The following is a 21,991-nucleotide window of genomic DNA, read 5'->3' as shown; positions in this document are numbered from 1 at the left end:
TTCAACATCAAGAACAACTCAATTCATGAGACATGTCTGTCTCTTATTTCTAAGTAGGTATAACAGGTTCCACCTGCCAGCAGCCCGGGTTTTGGAGGGCCACCTTTGAATCTGGTTCACTTCCCAGCGCCATTCTCCTTTTCTCAACCTGCCACTCTTGAACAAGCATTTCTCTTATTGCATTTTGTTCTACATCTTAAAACTATGTTTCTCTTACTGTATGTGTTCTACGTCTTAATCTTAAAACTATAGTCTTAACACTATGGGTTTCTCTTAGTGTATCTTATTCTACATCTCAATCTTTCTTAAAATATTTTTTAATGTATTTATTTTTGAGAAAGAGACAGAGCACGCAAGCAGGTGAGGGATAGAGAGAGAGGGAGACACAGAATCCGAAGCAGGCTCCAGGCTTTGAGCTGTCAGCACAGAGCCTGACACGGGGCTCAAACTCACAAACCATGAGATCATGACCTGAGCCGAAGTCGGATGCTCAACCGACTGAGTCACCCAGGCACCCCTCTACATCTTAATCTTAAAACTATGGTCTTAACACTATGGGTTTCTCTTATTGTATCTTGTTCTATGTCTTAATCTTAAAACTATGTGCTTCTCTTACTGTATTTTGTTCTATGTCTTAAAACTATGGAGTCTAAGTAACACCCAAGGTGGACCCAAAGGGCTTCTGAGTACTGTCAAAGGCACAGAATGGTTACCAACAGAATCCTTAGTTAAGAACAATCACTACAGTATGAAGCTATAAAAACGCACTTAAATCCTAGTATTCATTGCAGAAACAAATGTTTTCTAAAACTTCTTAGCAGTGGAGGACTCAGCTCGCACGAGTATAGTCTCAGATAACCTTAAGGATTTCGCTTGTGCTTAAGGGCATAATCCTTGCTGAGCTGTCTCATCACATCGCCATGGCTTAGCCCTTCCGCTGACTGCTTAACCAATCTATAATTCTCCTGCACATACTTGGCAAATGGTCTCACATGGGGCGCAATGGGGGTCCCATCCTTACGAGTTAGCGGCAGCATGACCAGAGTCCCCTTGCACTTGGCACAGATAAAGCGGTCGGTGTTCAATGATTTGGTGTAGCGGCCGACTCTAAGGAGGAAAAGAGACATCATGCAGTAAGGGAATCAGTCACTGTACCTCAGCATCTTCTCCGACCTGCTGGCGCTGGCCCAAAGCAAGACTTTTTGCCTGGCTTCTCAGAGAGTGGGGCACCAAGCAGCAGCAGCAGTCTGAGGTCAGCTCAAAGTAGAAGAGAATGAAGGAGGAAGACACAGAAAGGAGTAGAGATGTTTCACTCGTCCAGCCAGCTGGCCACATACTTACCAACAAAATCACAGAGAGCCAGCTGGAAGTCATAGCAGAAATAGAACAGAGGAAAGTCTCAGAGGCAAAGGTTCTCACCTGGCTTTGCACTGAGTGCATTCATAATGAATCTTGTAGTTAATCTTGTAGTTATGGCAACGGGTGACCAGGGGCAGCTCTGGGTGCACCAGGTTCGATTTTTTGGCATAAAACTTCCATGAGTCGCCATGAGAATCACGAACACCATCAATCAGCCAGGAGGCCGCGTGGCAGATTTCATGGATCAAAGTATCCCGAAGGCGGTCTTGGAAGAGAGGGAGGCAAAGGAAACATGAGCACTTAAACCCATTCCCTCCGGCCTGCTACCCACTAGACTTCTCAACCCCACCACATGCAAAGCCATCTGCTACAAGTCTACATGGGCAGTCATGAGTGTTAGCTTCCCAGGATTCTGAAAGGGACATCTGTCCCCTATGTAACCGGTTTTGTTGATGTCAGAGACAACAATCCTTTCAGGACAGCTCCAGCATGCTCTTCTTTTTGGGGGATGCTGCTGCTACAAATACACCCAGTCAAGACCTGGGTTACGTTAAGTGGACGGGGTGGGGAGCAGTGGCTATGGCCTTGGGATTTGGTCAGGAGAAGCTCCACGGAAAAAGAGGGATTCTGAGCTGGGCCCCTAACAACTGACTGGCTTTGCAAATTTGAAAGGCCATTCTAGGTGTGGTGAGAAATGTAAACAAAGGACAAGGCCAGGGAGCTGTGTGGTGCATTCTGAGAGGCAGTGTGAAGAAAGTTTCGCTGAAGCACAGGACACGCTAGAGGCGGCATGCTTAGAGATAAGCCTGGCTGAGCAGAGTGGGGGGCAGGCTGCGACAGCCTGAAAAGCCAGGTGTTTTGTGGAAAAGCGACATGGTGGTATGTAGGAGACTGAGTGGAGCAGGGAGAAGGGTGAGGTGACAAGGCCTTACACCTGGGTGGGGGCAAAGGAATGACGACAGGAGGGTCATTATGAAAATCTGGTTGATTGGTTAGCTACGGGGGACCCTGAACCTCAGTTAGCAGGGAGCCAGCTGCAGTGAGAAAGTTACCCTAATGGAAAGATGGCCAAGTTGGATTCTCAGGAATGAGGAGACATCGTTAGGAATGTCTTCTGAGCAAGACATTCGTAGTAGGCCTATCTACCCAGGAATGGCAGGAGAAGCTGTGACAAAGGCTGCCAGAAAACACCAGGACTTAAGAGTAACTTCATGGGCCTGTGTCAGAAGGCTGCCATCACCTGCGGAGTCGCAGACTTTCAGAGAAATCTGGATCTTCGCGTAACGCTCCTTCTTCGGGTACCGTGTCTCGCCAGTGGTGCACAAGCCAGCAGTTCTCAGCATCTTCTTATTCCAGCCGATATCGATTTTCTCTGGCAGCTGAGAACAAAAAGCAAAGCAGGCAAGTCAGAGAGCAGCTTCGAGCAGACCAAAAGATCTTGGCTCAGGAGTTTTGCAAGCCTAAACGTTCTGGGGAGAATCAAAGCCAGGCTGAAGCCCAGTTGAGAACAACTGACAGGCAATCAGGACCTAAGGGAGACTGCTGAGTGTGTGCAAAAGCAAGATGTGCGCTGCCCGGCATGGGGACAAGCGTCAGGGAGAGAAGTGCAAACCCACCGAGTAGGAATGGAACCCTGTGGGTACTAAAAGTGGTGAGGTGAGATTGTACATGCACCTTGGTCTACTCCTCGGTCCTGTGAGGTAACACCCCAGTCATCAGGAGTGATTTACCCAAAGGCTGGGGAGCCTTATAAAGATCTGAAAACCCTACTGGCAGGAAATTTCATCAGCAGCAATAATAAGAGTCTGAAAAACCTAATGACCACTGAGTCTCTCTGCCTCCAGGTTCTCTCCAATCCAGTATAGGCCCCACACTACAGACAGGTTAGTTTCCCTCAGTAGACGCTTTGTGTCCTATCCTGTCCCTGTGAGGTGGTGCCTGCTGATTTCAATTTCAGCGCCCCCCTCCAATCTGATTCCAAAGGCCCTCCGTTATCTAGTGCTACGCTACCAAAAACAAGTGATGGCCGATGTGTATCACTTACTAGGTCATAGGCCCTGTTCTAGGTACTCCAGGTGTATTACCTTCCCTAGGCCCAACCATAATTCTATGAAGTAGCAGGTACTATTATCACTCCCATTTTGCAGATGAGAAAACCAAGAAAACCGAGGCAAGGGAGGGGGGAGGTAACTTGCCCAAGGTCACACAGCTCTTCCCCATTATTCCTCAGCATAAACCCTCTCTTCCAGATAGTCAAGCCTCAATACATGCCTCACACATGCCCTCTTCCCCCATCACTGCCACTCTCTCCACATCCTTCAGTCTCCCCCCACTCCACAGCCAATCTTATTTCCTCACTACTGAGGCACTCAGTGATTTTTCTGCCTCTGCTGAGGTCCTGTGCTGGTAACAAGTCTGTACCATATATTATTACCCACAAACATTGTCTGTTTCTTTCACGTGTGCATGTATCATCTCCCCATCTAAACTGACACCTCTCAAGGGCAGGAAATATACAGCTAGCATATCAGCACACCTCACAGCACCCAAGAGCACTGGGCATATGACAGGTGCTCATTAAGTATCTATTCACCGACTGTACCTTTTTGTCAAAGACAGATCTGTTAAACAGACTGTACATTTCCTGAACCAGGCTGTCCTTATTTTTCTTGAACTTCCTTCCAGAATACTGCTTTGCCTTTTCCACGTCATGCAAGAAACATCCAGGTATTTCACAAATGGAATGCCTGCAAAGGTAAATTCAACTAAGTTTTGTATAGCTAAAGAAGTAAATAGCAGAAATGCATACGTACAGGTCATATCCGGAGAGACTCAGAAAACCTGCCGGTCCCTCTTCCTTCTAACTACCTTATAGGAGAGCATTTCCAAAAGTTCCATTTGTAGACTTTTCCTACTCACTGCTTGCATCCTCAGAGATGTGAAGTCCGTGGTTACAACCTCCACTGGAGTGATCTCACACCTGTATCTGCAGTCTTGATCTCTCTCCTGGGATCCAGTTCTGAATTTACAATCGCCTGATGCAAATTTCCACCTGATTAACAGGAGTATGTCCCCCCGCTCAATGTGTTTAACTATCTGACTTCTGTTATAGCAGGCTGAAGACCTCAGAGACATTTTAAAATTCATTTCCTCCCCTGCCCCATATATTCAACAGGCACAAAGACTGCTATCTCCTTCACATCATCTCTTCTATCCAGCCTTTCTTTCCACCCCACGGTCACGAGCCTAGTTCAAGTTCCCCTCTTCCCCTTAATGCCTTGCCACTACAGCATTCCTCTGTGCTCCTAACCTCCAGGCTCTTTTCCTTCTAGTCCAACCACACACACACACTTCAGGTTCATTTTTTCTAGGCCGTGTTCCAATTATGTCCCTCCCTGGCTTTTCACTGACTGTTGGGCCTAGCATTCAAGGCCCAGGTCAATCCGGTCCCAACATCTGTGTTCCAGCTACCATTTCTACTCTGGCCAAAGTAGGCAAGTTAAACATTCTCTGCACAGGAACTGTGATTTCCCACAGTTCGTTCATGCCTTGGCACAGCATATGTGCCCATGACCGCTAGAACGAGTACATCTCTACCTCTCCTGAGAACAACCATGAGTGTAGTGCTTTACCATTTGTGGAGAACTTCTTTTTGCATGACCTTATTTGATCCTCACCACCACCCCCCAAAGAAGCTATTGCTCTTCTTCCTATCTCCACTTGACAGATGAGGAAACTGAAGGTCAGAGGTTAGGTGACCTGCCCAAAGTTCCCAGACGCTGAATCTTCTGGCCCAAATCTCATGGTTTTCCCATTAGACCACTATTGCTGCCCCATCTTTCGAGGCCTAATTCAAATGCACAAAGAATAGTGCTAATCACATAAAGGACTCACAGTTGTAACAGCTATTTAAACTAAAGTGTTTTTCTCTTGGCCAACAATAATCCACAAGACCAAAGAGATGAGCCCACAGAGCTGGACACATAAAACCAGAGCAGACACAGGTTAAGTGAGCTTCTAACTCAACAGAACTCCTGAGACTGAGATTTTGTAGCACGCTCATTAACCCCTTATGTCACAGTGGGGTGGCTGGGGCACAGAGAGGAAAGAAATACCAAATGAGGCAAAGACAGCTAAAAGTAAGCGTCTTCACCCCAAAGCCTGCCCCTGGTGACTAACACTTCTGCCTCCAATGACTTAGCTCTGAAAGCAAATCTGCACCCGGAAAGGTAGCAGATGAAAACCTAAACCACCTGCAGGCCTCGGCAGAGAACGTGACCCCCATGTGCATCAGCGCTCACATCAAGCAGGCCCTGTGGCTTAGCATACCTTTCCCCACAATGCCTGTGCCACTTTGCTGCAGGTGGAACAATCTCCACATCAGAGCAACCAACGAGACCCCAAATGGGTACATCAGACACTATGACCAGCTACACAGGAACAAACGCTAAGCACAACAGGAAGCCTCCTGACTGAAACAGGAAGCACCGAGGCAACAGTGAGGACTCCAAACAGACCAGCCTCCTTTGGATGATGCAGAGGACAGTGACACAAAGGGGCAGCTTACATGCCTTCTTCTGTCACGTCACACCACAACAAAGCAACTTGGGAGCCACCTAACACACGTGGCCCTACAGGCAAAGCAGCTGAAATATATATCAAAAGAAACTCTGCTGAAAGGGGATCCACCTAAGAGAGAACACGCCAAACTCCATTTGCTACCTCACCGGGCAGGAAGTGCAGAAACAAGGAGAGCCTCTGTTCAGGGCCAAGGTGCTCTGTTGCCCCAGTGCCCAACACACCGTTCCTCTTCCCATAAGATGCATTTATTGGCAGGGTAACTGGGTGGCTCAGTCGGGTAAGCGTCCAACTTCAGCTCAGGTCATGATCTCACGGTTCATGAGTTCGAGCCCTGCATCGTGCTCTGTGCTGACAGCTCAGAGCCTGGAGCCTGCTTCAGATTCTGTGTCTCCCTCTCTCTCTACCCCTCCCCCACTTGTGCTTGCTCTCTTGAGATAAATAAGTAAATTTTAGAAAAAGAATTTTTTAAAGATGCATTTATTGGCCCAAAATACAGTTAAAACAAAATAAACACACAGGCTTCAGACATATCCTTGGTCTTGTTAAGAGAAGTCAGATATAAGTATATATTACTGCTGAATGCAAGTAAGAATGAAGAAAATTAGGCTTACAACATCCTGTTTTTAAGGGAAAAGGTAAGAAGTTGGGGGAATCTGAATGAAAAAAACCTGTTAGCTTTTTGCTTCAAGTATTAATATGTTCTTGGTCCAAATGACCTGTTGTTTTCAGGCTCAATTACCTATAACTTCATAAAAAGAAAAGAACTACAAGCACTTTCACCCTAATGTTGACGCCTTACAAATTTGCAAGAATAAAAACAGTAGTGGGAGCAACTGGGCACATCCCAAGCCCTAGAAAAACCTGGAAGACAACTGCCCTCCAACACCAATGGATTGGAACATGTCAGTTCTGCCTTCTCACCATCTCCACTGCGTTTGCTTTGGTTTAGTGTAAACTGGTGGCCACGAAGCAGTATTTAGCCTGAAAAAAGGCTCTGGTTTGGCCACACATCATTTTTTGATTGGAGTTTAAGGACCAAGGAAACCTCAAGAGGCCAGAGGTGATGTGGGGGCAAAAGGGAGGTGTGGAACAGTGGGCTGCTCCTCCCTTTCCTCCTCCCCCCTCTTATGCTCTTCCAATTCAGGGATGGACACACTGTCCGCCCCCCCCCCACCAGACTCTTTCATCCCCTTGAAGACCCTCTCTCATGCCCAGTGGACTGCTTAACACATGACAATTATACAATCAATTCCCGTTCAGTCCGATATGGACAGTACGTACCCAGTGTGGCTTTTGTCACATTTTGCTGCATGGGACTTCCTCTTAGAAGCAAACCTCTTTGAAGGCCCACGTGTTTTTGGTGCTGTAACAGCTGAAAAGAGAATAGCTCATTTGCACCCTGAAAATTGATCCCAGCAAGCAGCTGGCAGAAAGGTAAACCCAGGAGGAGGCCCCACAGCCACACCCAGAGCACCATCTAGAAACGAAAACGGTCTAAAGCCTGTATACTGTCCATTGGCCAGCGTGACAGATTTTTATCTATGGGAATCACAGAGCTGCCAGCAGAGAGTAGGCTGGGTAGGGTTCTGTCATAGGTACCAGGGACTATAATGAGACCACATGAGCACGCCGCTATAGGTCAGATTGTGTGGGCACCTGAGGCACACACAGTGTAAGGAATGCTGTCCACACTTGCTCCAAGGGCAAGACTGGATCATAGGCAGCGCCAACACTCAATACGCAAGCCAGATGGAAAGATTTCTAGCACCCATATACTGCTAACTGCTCTAGCCAGAGACTTCCCCATCAGGAGTATCATTTATTTGGTTATTAAAAAAAAAAAGTATTAAACATCTATTATGTGCAAAATACCAGGCTAGACCCTGGGAGAGACTTCAAAATGAGTTAGGGTCTTCCCTAGAGGTCTTCACAAGAGGCGCACTATCTACTGGGGGAACAGTTTCAGAAACATAAGATAGCTGGGGAGGGTGGGGCGCCTGGGTGGCTCAGGTCATGATCTCACAATTCGTGAGTTCAAGCCCTGTATCGGGTGAACTCATGCCCCGTTTCTGGTGAGCCTTGCTTCTCTCTCTGTCCCCCCCAGCTCGCCTGCACCCCCCTTTCGCAAAAAACAACAACAAAAGACAGCTGGGTAAGTGCTCTAGTAGAGATGGGGGTCTGAGAACTTTGGGAATCCAGGTGGGTGGAACATCTCCGACCTACAGTTCCCTACAGGAACTGAACATTGGGCTGGGTCCCAAGAAAAAAGGGATTATATCCTCAGGCCAGAAAGCACAAAGAGAAAGCATGGAGGAAATGGTAAAATACTAAGACGTGGGCATTCCTCCCCCATTTCCAGAAAGATCCTTTTCACCGGGATGGCTGTCTCCCCTGGCCGCTAGGGACCTGCTGAGATGGCTTAAGGTTGGCGATCAGGACAAGCAGACCTCACAAGACAGACATATCCGGGGGAAAGGGCATGGCAGGCATGGCTGGCACACTGCAGGCAGGTGGTGGGGGGGCGGTGCTGGGCTTGTTCAGTGGGACAGGCCTACTTGATTCAACTGGCTTACCGGGCACCACACATATATTTTTGGTTTTGCTCTTCCTTTTCCTTGGTTGCTCCACCACAGGTGCTGGCTCTTCATTTGGAATCTCCACCTCAGTCTCAGCAACACCTGGCAGTGGGCAGAGATTTTCACCAGCGCCCAGCTCAGCAACACCAGCAGATGAATTGTGCTGGCAGACATCAAAGGCCTCCATCTCTTTTTCATTTGAGGAGCTTTGGCCCTGACCACACAAATTGTCATCTATGATCATCACGGGGCCCTCGAAATCACTATCATCATCAGAAATAACTATTGGAGGCTCATCGATGGCAGGCTTCTCAATGTTAGAAGACACATATAGAACCTCATCTGAAATTCAAAAGACACAATCATGTAGAAATATACTCCCTCTGTCCCCCTTTCACACTCGACTTTAGATTATTGAGCACAAATTTAACAAACTGGAAGCTGTGACATTATGACTCACAGTTAAGCATGGATTATTTTAGAGGCACCTGGGTGGCTCAGTCGGATAAGGATCCGACTCTTCATTTCGGCTCAGGTCCTGATCTCAGGGTTCATGGATTCAAGTCCCATGTTGGGCTCTGTGCTTAAGGGCCTGCTTGGAACTCCCTCTCCTTCTCTCTACCTCTCCCCGGTTCTCTCTCTCCCCCCAAAATAAATAAACTTAAAGTAAAAAAAATTAAAGAAAGAATCCATTATTTTAGATTGTTTTCCCTCTATCCCTTCTTTGCTTGACTGAGAGCAGAGACAGATAAAATAGCAACCCAAGTCTAGTGGCAATTTTCCAAATCACACTATGTAGCACATTGCAGGTGCTCGGTGGTTCCCAAACACAGCTCTGCAGACTTGTGTGCTGTCATTGCTCCACAGAAAAACAAGAGAAATCAGAATAAAGTGGGCTTTTTCCCTACCAAGTTCGAGCTCTAGAATTTAAAGGATTGTCCTTGAGATTACATCCTCCCTGAACTTTTGCTTTCTATACTTTATGCAATTACACTGATACTAGATGGTACTGGAATTTGCTCCCATTTTTAGACAAAATTTAATGTTCTAACTAGTCCATAAATGCAAAGCTCTCAGAGCCACTGATGTAAGTGTGAAGGGTTCAGTCCTAACACCAGCACTGAGAGACCTTGGGAACATTTGGAATGTCCCCGCCCTCCCCGAGGGTCCCTTCATCTGGAAATGAGGCATGGCATGTCTAACACCACATGCTCTCTGGAGTCTGTTCAGAGCCCAACTTCCAGGTTTCTAGGATTCCAGATGTTACACACACACACACACACACACACACACTACAGCATAGACAAGATGCAAAAATATATTTGTGGTGCAAAAGCTCTTTATCCTACAATTGCAGATTTGGGATCATGTAATTTGAGAGTCTCCTCTATCATTTAATTACCAAAGAATTTCAGATATGCAAGAAAGAGGAAGGAGTGAGTGTTGCTATGGTAAAAAGTCATCCTTCTTAGAAATTTTAAAGAATTCCCAATTGCAGTTGAAAGTAAAAAACAAAGCAACAATAGCAACAACAAAAAAGAGAGTAGGGACACACTGCTCACAATCTATGAAAAAAATGACTGTACACTGACAAAGGTTAGAAGTGATCTTAGAAATATGTGGTCAAGCTCCTTTTTCTGTAAAAGTACCTAAATTCATTATAGTAACGGAAGAAAGGGCACGTGAAGAACAGTAAAGAGACACACAAAGACAGTCCTATCGGGGCCCTCCTCATCATCTCTCCATTACTGGGATGAATGCCCACAGTGAAGGGTCCACCCAACAGAAAGGTCAGAAAAACCTTAGTTCAAAGGTCATCCTTGGGGCGCCTGGGTGGCTCAGTCGGTTGAGTGTCCGACTTCGGCTCAGGTCATGATCTCACAGTCCGTGGGTTCGAGCCCCGCGTCGGGCTCTGTGCTGACAGCTCGGAGCCTGGAGCCCGTTTCGGATTCTGTGTCTCCCTCTTTCTCTGACCCTCCCCTGTTCATGCTCTCTCTCTCTCTGTCTCAAAGATGAATAAACGTTAAAAAAAAAAAAAACAAAGGTCATCCTCAAAAACATAGGGATCTTCTGACTAAACGGGTCAGCAAGTGGCAGCCTGTGGTGACGAATTGGTTTCTGGCTCTGTCACTCATGCCCTACCTCTAAAGCTACTTCCCCTGGGGCTCCTATTGACCCTTGATAGCGGCTTGTCATGTCATAGCCTCCACTCTGCTGCACCTGGACCCCCATCTCACTCAGGCACATCCACTCAGAGCTAGAGAGGAAGGGGAAAAATAAATCAGAGGGGACAGGTAGTAAAATAGGAGTGTAGAGTTCCAAGCCCCCTCTTGTCTCCCTGCTCTGACATCCCAGGTTAGCCAGGGAACTTTGGCCAATGGTAGCTCTTGGGTGATTACCAAAGAAATAGCCAGTAACTTAAGGAGAGGCCTATGTATCATGCCCTATACCTCGAAGTAAGCAAAGACGGATCAAGTACCATACCGTTCCTGATGCTTAAGAAGCTCCTGGCCTTCCTACATTTCACACCCGCTGAACAGGTTCTGAACTGTGAGTGTAGCTCCATGCCTACCGCAAGGTTAAAAGGGCCTCTGGAGGCGCCTGGGTGGCTCAGTCAGTTAAGTTCCTGACTCTTGGTTTTGGCTCAGGGCATGATCTCACAGTTCGTGAGTTCGAGCCCCGCATCAGGCGCTGCGCTGGCAGCACGAAGCCTGCTTGCGATTCTCTCTCTCTGTCCCTCCCCTGCTCGCAGTCTCTCTCAAAAATAAATAAACACACATTTAAACAATAGTAAATAAATACATAAATAAATAGGCCTCTGAATCCAAAGGGGCAAAGATCTCCTGTGGGAAACAGGCTCCGAGAAAAACAGAAATCTCTAGAAAACAAAGAGAACGGTGAAAGGCAAAGATGAACAGCTACCTGGAGAAAGCAAAGGTTCCTCCCTGAGAAGTCCCTGTAGGCGGACTCAGAACCATCACCCACCTAAGTCTCCATCAGGCCGGAAAGAATGAGCCCACGCCCCTCACTCATCGCTTGCCCTCTCTGCCATTCCCACACACGGAAGAGTTCAGAAAAGAGCAGAAGGTGGAGGAGCGGAGCGGCCTTCACATCTCCCTAGTGTCAGTTCCTGCCTTCCTGGCCCCTGATTCCCTGATGCTTGGCAGGCCAAGAACTCTACGGAGGAGGGTGCCCAAGGTCTGAAGCAGAGAGAACAGTTGCTGCTGTGTTTGGAAATCCACCAGGGTGGGGAGCGAGGGGAATTCTGGCCGTGGCCACATCCAGTACACACAGGGAAGAAATGGAGGCACTCGCTACTAAGTGATTCAGAATAGAACGGCTGCTGACGCGCATCCTGAAATCACTACACCATGAGGGCTGCGGAGCTCAGCTCCTACTCAGTTACTAGTACACTTGCCTTCACTGCTTATTTCATATGCCTGAGCTCTGACGTTCTCACGGAAGTACTCATCCTCAGAGTCTGAGTCAATCACCACACAGCTGAGTGAGGAGACAGGGAAACACAAAAGAGAAACGTTAAGTGCCCTGGTCTTCTTCCCATGGCCTCTTCCAACTCCTGTATGATGCACAGGATCACTTGGAAACATTTTCTTGCTTTGGTCCCTGTAGTAACTCGGTTGTTCCCCTTCTTTGGAACCTCTTTTCAAAAGGAGGCATCTGTCAAATACTGAGTGAAATGGGCTGGCGGGAGTCAAACATGGCAGAACCCCTGTGCTACCCAGGGTGTGGGTGGTGAGCACCCCTGTGAGGCCCTCGTTCTCGGCTGCCTTTGGTGTTTCATTCAGAAGTCCCAAAAGGTTGAAATTCACCATCTTTCTGTACTTTCTAAACAGTGTATGAGAAGTCTTACACACCTTTAGGGTGAGAAAATTACTCAAAACACCTGTCAGAGGATTTGCCTGCATGTGTCGCAGACATAAATCTGCTAATCCACTTTCACCATGGTCACCAATTTTAAGCTGCCAGGTTGATGGGCCATTGCCATCTCGTTTATTCCCTCCTTGAAAGTCTTTTCTGGATTTCTTGGGGCACCTGGGTGGCTCAGTGAGTTAAGCATCCGACTCCTGATTTCAGCTCAGGTCATGATCCCAGGGTCGTGAGATCAAGCCCTGTGTGGGGCTCCACGCTGGGCATGGAGCCTGCTTAAGATTCTCTCTCTCCCTCTGAGCCTCTCCCCCACTCGAGCTCCCTCGCTGTTAAGGAAATAAATAAAAATATTGGAAAATTATGAAAATTTACAAATTAAAGAATAAAATTTTAAAAATGTAAATAACAGTGACAAAAATATCCTGAACCTCTGATTGTGGTAATGTTTACACTACCATACACGTTATCAAATTTCATCACACTATACACCTAAACGTGTGATTTTTGCTGTATGAAAATCATACTTCAGTAAATCCACTACAGTTCATTCAAGTGGTCAATGTGGAAACCTCTGTTGTCTAAGCATCCTATTTTGGATTTATTCCAGTAATATTCTTCTATCACCTCCTATAGTCTGGCACCTGGGCAACACCCCTTCACTGGGTAAGGGCCTGTGTAGTGGCAACTGAAAGTGAGGGGGCAGATCACATAGACATGCTGAGGGAGAAACTAACCAATTAGATAATGGGCCTGGCATGAAGAATCTAAGATTCAACCGGGTGGTGAGATCAAAGACGCACTGTGACCCTGAACACAGTATTGAGAGGACATGTGAAGTTTATTCTTAAATCTTCTTACCCACAGCATCATTCCTCAAAAAAATGTTAAATTTCACTCCTTTTCCTACTCACCTAATGTTCTGTTTCTGCTGCTTCTTTTTGGTCACAACTAAATCAGAGAAAGAAAGAGGGTGTCAGGAAGCATCTGAAGCATGATAAAAATGGGGTCACCCCATATCTTTAACTCCCTAAAACCAACTCCAGGAGTTAGGGCTTGTTAAAATGGATGGGAGACTCATATCCCCTCATGGGAGATAGAGAGGAAATAAAAGTAAGGACGCCTAAAGAAAAAAGGTCAAGGAAGCAAACTGGAAAAGCAGCACAGAGAACTGTCCCTGCTCCTAACAGCAGGGAAATAATCTTCATTTGACCCATCTGGAGCGAGCCCTGGTGGGGACAAGTCCAGGACCAGCTCACCCCAAACGTCCCAAATCAGTTCAGTCATCTCTACAAAGGCATGTCTAAGTTACACCTGGAAACAGAAATTACTGCTTCAAGTGGACTCTACTTACAGGGCTCCAATTCTTCGTCGCTGTCTGAGTCCACAATAATGATGCAGCTGCAAAAAAGAAAATACACGCGGTTATAAAGGCAGGCTACTCCTCATCATACATAACCGCATGGCCAAAACCTCAAATGGAGAGAACCACAAATCAGAGCTTCTAGTTCCTGAGAGGCAAAAAGGTTTTAAGGGCTTATGAAATCAGGATCACACCGGGGGGAGGGGGGGGGTGAAGAAAAATGAGAAGCAACAGGCTGCTTAGCCTTTAACCGCAGAATCAAAGATAGGGGAAGAATGTTAGCTGAGCACCATTAGCTGCCTGCGAGAAGCCCATTTTCTGCCAAGTGATTTCTATTTAAAGATGTGAAAAAAATAAATAAAAAAATAAGGATACAAAAGTGAATTCTGAGAAGGGGGCCATGGGTGAAAGGACTCGAGGATGAAGAGATTACAAATAAACATCAGAAGGAAAAAAGAGCAAGGAGGACATCTTTTGGGGCTTTAGTGCTTGAAGAGGGCCTACTTATTGGGATTGCTATCTAGATAAGTGGACAAGGCTGATGGCCACCTTTTTTTTTTAATATATGAAATTTATTGTCAAATTGGTTTCCATACAACACCCAGTGCTCAACCCAAAAGATGCCCTCTTCAATACCCATCACCCACCCTCCCCTCCCTCGCACCCCCCATCAACCCTCAGTTTGTTCTCAGTTTTTTAAGAGTCTCTTATGCTTTGGCTCTCGGGGAGCAAACAAAGGGTGATTTCAAGGCTGCAACTGCTCTCTGCAGGGAACCATGATGTTGGGGCCTCTCGCTTCTCTACCCCCCAATAATGTGCCAGAGGCCCCAACACTCATCCCACCTACCCACACCTCCCCTCTCACCCCTCCCGTGGCAGGCTGCCTGGCACATTACAGCTGCACAGTAATGCCTGAGTCGACGCCAAAGCATGTTCTGGCTTGAGATCCTTCAGTTCTCCCGACAGCAGCTGACCGGACATCCCTCCATGACATTCATCCGCAATCCACCTGCAATAAAACATCACTTTGGTGCTGGAGCCGGGCTACATTCTAGGACCTGATCACAGGTAATCTTATTAGTTGTTGTGACACAGAGAAAACCAAAAGGGTCATAATAGTTATAAGGGTTTCCACAGAAAAAGTTAAGCTTAACCACTTCTTTTTTTTTTTTAATTCTTTTAAATATATTGTCACATTGGCTAACACACAATGTGTAATGTGTGCCCTTGGTTTGGGGGGTAGATTCCTGTGGTTCATCGTTTCCATACAACACCCAGTGCTCGTCCCCACAAGTGCCCTCCTCAGTGCCCATCACCCGTTTTCCCTTCTCCCCCATCCCCCCATCAACCCTCAGTTTGTTCTTTGCATTTAAGAGTCTCTTATGGTTTGTCTCCCTCACTCTCTGTAACTATTTTTTTTCCCAAGCTTAACCACCACTTCTTGAGGGCTTTTGTTTTAGCCTTGAGGTTGACTGTTGGGACTGATTACATAAGTTTTTCAGTCTTCCAAGACACATGCTGGCTCAATACCCTTGGTTCAATTTCCTATTCATTTATCAATCATTAGGCCTCAAAAAAATTTTTTTTATATTAGTAAAGAAAACTCTTGCTGAGTAAAAGGTTTCCCAGGTATGGGCCAAAACGTGACCTTGTTTCTCTTGAAACCTATTATCGACAAACAGCACTACATATAAACTCAAACGTGATTCGTGCTTCAACTCTGTTCTTACATACTTTTGTGTTACACACAACACACAATTAGGGGTCAGACAAAAGAAAGAAGGGATCGAAAACATGCCACAAGTTACATGACAGAGAACCCCACTCTAATCCCTGAAGACAAATCATCGAATTCCACGGGGGATGGTAACTGACAGGAAAAGCAGTCTGAAGAAAGTGCTAAGAAGAAAACAGGTGGTCAAAAAGGAGACAAATTTTGTTAGATACCTTTTCCAAGTATAATCTGCCACCAGGAGTACAAGTTCCTAGACAGTGTTTCAAAGCAGAATAGATGCACCTTGGAAAAGCCAGTTGGCTTAACCAGAACCCTGTCATGAAAGGGCTAAGAAATCACATTAGAAGCTTTGAAGATGCATTAAACAAAAACCTTCAAAAACTTCAAAGGATCCAGGGCACCTGGGTGGCTCAGTTGGTTAAGCATCTGACCTCAGCTCAGATCTCAGTTTGTGAGTTTGAGCACCACTTTGGGCTCCACACTGACAGTGCAGAGCCTGCTTAGGATTCTCTCTCTCTCTGCTCCTCCCTGCTCCCTCTCTCTCTCAAAATAAACTTCAAAAAAAAATTTAATAAAATATGGTCTATCTTGTTGTAGTATTTAAAAAAAATTTTTTTTAATGTCTACTTATTTTTTGAGAGAGAGACAGACAGACAGAATCCGAAGCAGACTGCAGGCTCTAAGTTGTCAGAGCCCAACGCGGGGCTTGAACTCATGAACTGTGAGATCATGACCTGAGCCAAAGTCAGACGCGTAACCAATGGAGCCACCCAGGCGCCCCTGTTGTTGTAGTATTAACAAAGAATCCTGGGCTAAAAAGCAACAGTCAGTGGCCATCAGAGATTACGAATTGGGCTCTGAGTGATCAATAAAAACCGGTCCCTCACCCCTTGTATTATGGATTTCTGTAGCACTTCTGCCTTCAAACTGCCAGAACCTCCTCCACTCTATTAATGACCTTCTCTCATAAGTCACTAGGAAAATAGAAGCAATCAGACAGGAATTGCCTTGTCCTCCCACCAATGAGTCTATCGTCTTATCTGTAATTACACCCGATTCTCTATTGTTAACGATGAACTCAATGTTCCTACCACTATTACTATCTCTGGCCAAACCCTCCCTTGTACTTTGGATGCATCCCAATTTCAAAACTGTAGAAAAAACTCTCAGAATTGATAAACTACCACATACCCTATGTTCATTCCAATCTCTCCAACTCTACTATTACCACCCCACTCTGAGCCACCATCACTTCTTACCCAGACTTCTGTAAATAAAGCTCTTGGGCCTCAGCTGTCAAACAACCCCTTGCCTCATAGGGCTACTGCGAAAATTCAACAAGATAATGTCTGCCCTCCTGCAGGATCATGAACTTGTCCCCCATCACAGCATTTATCACGCTATACTGGAATTGCCTGTTTACATGTTTCTATCTCCCATTCCAGAGAGTAAACCATGCAAGGATTTGGACACATACCTGTTACACACTGTTCAGTATAGTCAGGACTCAACTATTTTGCTGAATAAAAGAATGAATGAATCTCAAAAAGTGGTTGCAAGGATCCCTTTCACTGTTGTACATCCCCCCACCCACACCCCTATGGAACCTCGTTTTTAAAAGACTTTGCCTAGGAGATCTCACGAAGAAATAATCTTCTCTATTTAAAAAACTATGTATACACACCCATTTATGTGAACCTTATGTTGAAGGTTATGCAAGGTACAGAGTCAGCCCAAAGTAGGAGCAAACACACAAAAAACTAACAATGTTGTCTGCATTAAAGAAAATACAGTGCCCAGATAGTGAAATGTAATAGTCTCGACACACAGCGAGGGTGGGTGGAGAGACTGGTCAGTCATTGTCCAGCCTCAAAAGCAATCTCCAACCAGAAGTCCAGGATCCAGCCTTCACATCTGTAGGTTCAAGAACTCAGGTCTGTCAATTCTTCATCAAAAGCTAGAGCAATGACCCTGTTAACTGAATTTGCAAGGAGCTGACTAATAAACCAGACTGCCTGTTTATTTCTCAGGAGAACTAATGCCAACCATCTGCCCTTGGGCACTATTTGGGTCAAGTGACTGAGGGTCCTAGAAAGAGCTAGAATTTTACCTGGTGTATTCTTGATAACACACATCTTTTCTTTAATTGAATGCTTCTACAAGGATCTTTGTGTATTTAATTCCTTTTATAAATTGCATCTTCCTAAAGTTGATTCCCCAAAGTCAAATTAATCAAAAGTACAACCAATTTTATAGTTTTATAATCCTTTCCAAAGGTTTAGATCAGCACATAGTTCAGCAACATTACGGTAACAGGATTAAATATTTCTCATTTGCTACTTAATAGGAAAGTAACATTGAATTCACAGTTCTTTTCATTACTTCTTAAGATGTGTATTTTCCAATGTGTATTTGCTGCATTGTTTTCTAATCCCCCCTTCCATTTTAATGACAATCACGTTATAATGCTTACCAGATACTTTTGTGAGTGATAAAGAACACCGAAACAGGAGTGAGGAAGAGGAACACTTTGTCCCAGATTCCTCCAAGAGTCCCACTCCCCAGGAACAAACAATGTGTCTTATTTATTCTTCTGGAAAGTTCTTAAACATAAACACCAGCACAAGGCAAGTGCACACATCTTTTAAAATAAATATTATTCTATATGGATTGTTCTATGGCTTACAGTTTTTCACATTATGTATCTTAGAAATCTCTCCATTAGGAGTACATGTAGTTCTTTTGCACATTTTTTGGAGGAACCATAATTTATTCAACTACACCCTTAGGTCATTTAAACTCTTTTCAATTTGTGTTAATACAAATAGTGCTGCGATGAACATCCTTGTACTTCTCTGTATGCTAAGATTAAGTCATACATCCTTCTTCCACAGAACTCAACAAAGACCAAACCAGCCTGTGTATGTCTGTGTACAATTAAATAAACATGAGTTACAGGGAGAAGGGACATGGGAGAAGGGGAAAAGGAGTCAAGAAACAGTAAGAGTGAACTACACAAAAAGAATGTAGGATATAACCACGTTTATGCACTTAAGTATATGGGTGTGTGTATGTGTACAATTTTATTTAATATGTTAAATTAGTTAATATATAATTTAATATATTAAATAAGATAAAATTGTACTAACGTGGAAAGAAAATGTCCTAATAGTGGAATTACTAGGTCAAAGAACATGGGCAGTTAAAAGTTGCACCAATTTATATTCTCACAATGGCTATATGAAATTGCCCGTTCACCGACAAATTTGCCAACTCCAGTTATTATCACTTTTTTTAAATCTCTGCCAATCTGGTATATGAAAAATGGTATCTCATTAAAATTTTCATTTCTTTAAATATAAGCAATATAATGAAAAGTGGAATAAATTTTAACAGCTATGTTCAAATGTTTATTTGAAAATTATTAGAATGAAGAACTTTCTAGGAATTATGCATATTCAACAACGCACTGTGTTGTTTCATGGAGGAGTATGCTCCTAGCCACTAATAGAGGTGTTATATAGAGGATTCATACATCGAGTAAGAGGCTGGACTCATATGATTCGAAGGCCCCTTTTCACAATTCTCCTTTTAAGACTAACCAAAGTATACACCCTGCAGAATCTAAATGAAAGAAACATATACTTTTTGAGAAAATCATTTTGCCAACACAGCAGGACTAAAAAGAAAATTTTTCCAGTCTCACCAATCATCTTCTTCAATCTTAGATTGGCCAGGTACTTCTTCCGACATGTCCATGTCTACAGTCAAGACAAAAACATACTTTTTAAAGAAAACGAAAACCCAGAACAAACATTTCTACATTCTGCATTTATCTTTGAGCAGCTTATTCACCCTACTTTAAAGCCAAAACTTTGCTCTGTGAAATGAGATGTATTTAAATTTGTTGCAGACTTTTCCTGGATGGAGAAAACTAGAGACAAGGTATACCACCCCACCCCCCATCAGAGAAGAACCCTGTCCCACCAAGGTTCTTTTGCACATCACTCAGAAAGCCCAAAGCACATGCCAGCCTCTGATGTTAAGTTACCTCAACCCCCACATTATAAAGGACAATCATTCATTCATTAGCCCCAGGATACATTTTCTCCCTCATGCACTAACTCCTATTCAGTCCCTGGCCCAGTGAGATCTTCCCTCAAAGGGATTCCCACTCCCCACATCCCAACTGGCCGGCCACTCTCCCCATACCTGCACTCTCCCTACTCCTGCCTCATGCCCCAAGAAGAACCTATCAGGCTTCAACCCCTCCACCCTCTTCCATCCCTCCCCCTCTCTACTCCTATTCCCAGCCAGTGGTACACAGACCAGGCCATCACACCCCACACAAACCTCTATCCAACCTCTACCCTCCCTACCCCCTTACTGTACCCCACCTTCTACTGGTCTTAAACGGATCAGGTCACCCTCACCCTCAAATGCTCTACACCTTCCCCCAATGCCCTTATCCCCCTATTCTCGCTTTCTGCCTCAGCCTGTCTTGCACCAATATGGCCCCCAAAACCTCCCAAAACCTCCACTCACCACTACCTCCACCTCCTACTCCCCCCTTCTCATCCCCAGGTAGTCTAGGCTCCTCCCCCCTCCCACCCCCAGCCAGCCTCACACCCATCAGAGTTCGGTATCTCCACTCCCGTCTTCCATCCCCACTCCCCCTCTCAACCCCAAGAGGTCTTACACCAACAGGCCCAGACCCCTCCCGCAACACTTCCGCCCCCCCCCACCAGTCTTACACCAATCAGATCCGGACACCTCCACTAGCCCCCACCCCCACATTCCGCCCAACCTCAAGTCTTACACCAACAAGCCCAGACTCCTCCAACACTTCCACCTCCCCGCCAGTCTTACACCAATCAGATCAACATCTCCACCAGCCCCCCACCCGCCTCCACCCCCCCCACCCCCAACTCTTACACCAAGCCCAGACCCCTCCCCCAACACTTCTGCCCCTAGCCGGTCTTGCACCAATCAGACCTTGACACCTCCACCCGTTCCCCCCACTCCGCCACGCCTTACCCGCTCTGAATCCCAGGAGGTCTTGCAGCATCAAGCCCATACCCCTCCCCACTCCTCGCCAATCTTGCACCAATGAGGCATGGACGCCTCCACTCACCCGCCCAGCCCCCTCAACCCCAAGAGGTCTTGCAACCCGCCAAGACCACTCCCCGCTCCCGCCAATCTTGCACCAATCAGGCATCAAGGCCTCCACTCACCCACTCACCCCCCCCCCTCAATCCCAGTAGGTCTTGCAACAGGCCCAGACTCCTCCCCGCTCCCGCCAATCTTGCACCAATCAGGCATCAAGACCTCCACTCACCCACTCACCCCCCCCCCACACTCAATCCCAGGAGGTCTTGCAACAGGCCCAGACTCCTTCCCCCTCCCGCCAATCTTGCAGCAATGAGGCATCAAGTCCGCCACTCACCCACTCAACCCCAAGAGGTTTTGCAACCCGCCAAGACCCCTCCCCGCTCCCGCCAATCTTGTACCAATCGGGCATCAAGGCCTCCACTCACCCACTCACCCCCCCCACTCAATCCCAGGAGGTCTTGCAACAGGCCCAGACTCCTCCCCCCTCCCGCCAATCTTGCACCAATGAGGCATGGACGCCTCCACTCACCCGCCCAGCCCCCTCAACCCCAAGAGGTCTTGCAACCCGCCAAGACCACTCCCCGCTCCCGCCCATCTTGCACCAATCAGGCATCAAGGCCTCCACTCACCCACTCACCCCCCCCCCCACTCGTCCCAGGAGGTCTTGCAGCATCAAGCCCATACCCCTCCCCCCTCCTCGCCAACCTTGCACCAATGAGGCATGGACGCCTCCACTCACCTGCCCAGCCCCCTCAACCCCAAGGTCTTGCAGCAACCTGCCAAAACCCCTCCCCCCTCCCGCCAATCTTGCAGCAATGAGGCATCAATGCCTCCATTCACCCGCCCAGCCTCCCTCCTCAGCCCCAGGAGGTTTTGCAGCAACAGGCCCAGACTCTGCCACCACACCCCCGCCCCGCCAATCTTGCACCAAACAGGCATCAAGGCCTCCACTCACCCACTCACCCCCCCCCCCCATCCCAGGAGGTCTTACAACAGGCCCAGACTCCTCCCCCCTCCCGCCAATCTTGCAGCAATGAGGCCTCAATGCCTCCACTCACCCCCCCAATCCCAGGAGGTCTTGCAGCATCAAGCCCATACCCCTCCCCACTCCTCGCCAATCTTGCACCAATGAGGCATGGACGCCTCCACTCACCCGCCTAGCCCCCTCAACCCCAAGAGGTTTTCCAACCCGCCAAGACCCCTCCCCGCTCCCGCCAATCTTGCACCAATCAGGCATCAAGGCCTCCACTCACCCACTCACCCCCCTCCCTCAATCCCAGGAGGTCTTGCAACAGGCCCAGACTCCTCCCCCCTCCCGCCAATTTTGCACCAATCAGGCATCAAGGCCTCCACTCACCCACTCACCCCCCCCAACCCCAA

At 46.7% G+C, this 21,991-nt stretch overlaps 1 protein-coding gene across 2 annotated transcripts; it reads right to left on the bottom strand.

The window, feature by feature from the left end:
- Window positions 1–448: 448 nt before the first annotated feature.
- On the bottom strand, window positions 449–21,788 carry GCNA (germ cell nuclear acidic peptidase). Of its 2 annotated transcripts, none has more exons than XM_047844033.1 (12): window positions 21,765–21,788; window positions 19,206–19,260; window positions 14,630–14,773; window positions 13,756–13,802; window positions 13,316–13,352; window positions 11,935–12,017; window positions 8,514–8,858; window positions 7,222–7,312; window positions 3,962–4,106; window positions 2,600–2,738; window positions 1,420–1,624; window positions 449–1,107 (listed from the first exon to the last, which is right to left on the bottom strand). In XM_047844033.1, the coding sequence occupies exons 2-12, from the start codon at window positions 19,256–19,258 to the stop codon at window positions 861–863; spliced, it is 1,536 nt and encodes a 511-aa protein (XP_047699989.1). In that variant the 5' UTR covers window positions 19,259–19,260; window positions 21,765–21,788; the 3' UTR covers window positions 449–860. The 2 variants fall into 2 exon arrangements, with proteins under 2 accessions (XP_047699989.1, XP_047699988.1); XM_047844032.1 differs by lacking the exon at window positions 21,765–21,788 and adding an exon at window positions 20,537–20,575.
- Window positions 21,789–21,991: the final 203 nt, after the last annotated feature.

This window comes from Prionailurus viverrinus, chromosome X, assembly GCF_022837055.1.
Source record: "Prionailurus viverrinus isolate Anna chromosome X, UM_Priviv_1.0, whole genome shotgun sequence".
Lineage (NCBI taxonomy): Eukaryota > Metazoa > Chordata > Mammalia > Carnivora > Felidae > Prionailurus > Prionailurus viverrinus.
This window is presented reverse-complemented; position numbering and strand designations above follow the sequence as displayed.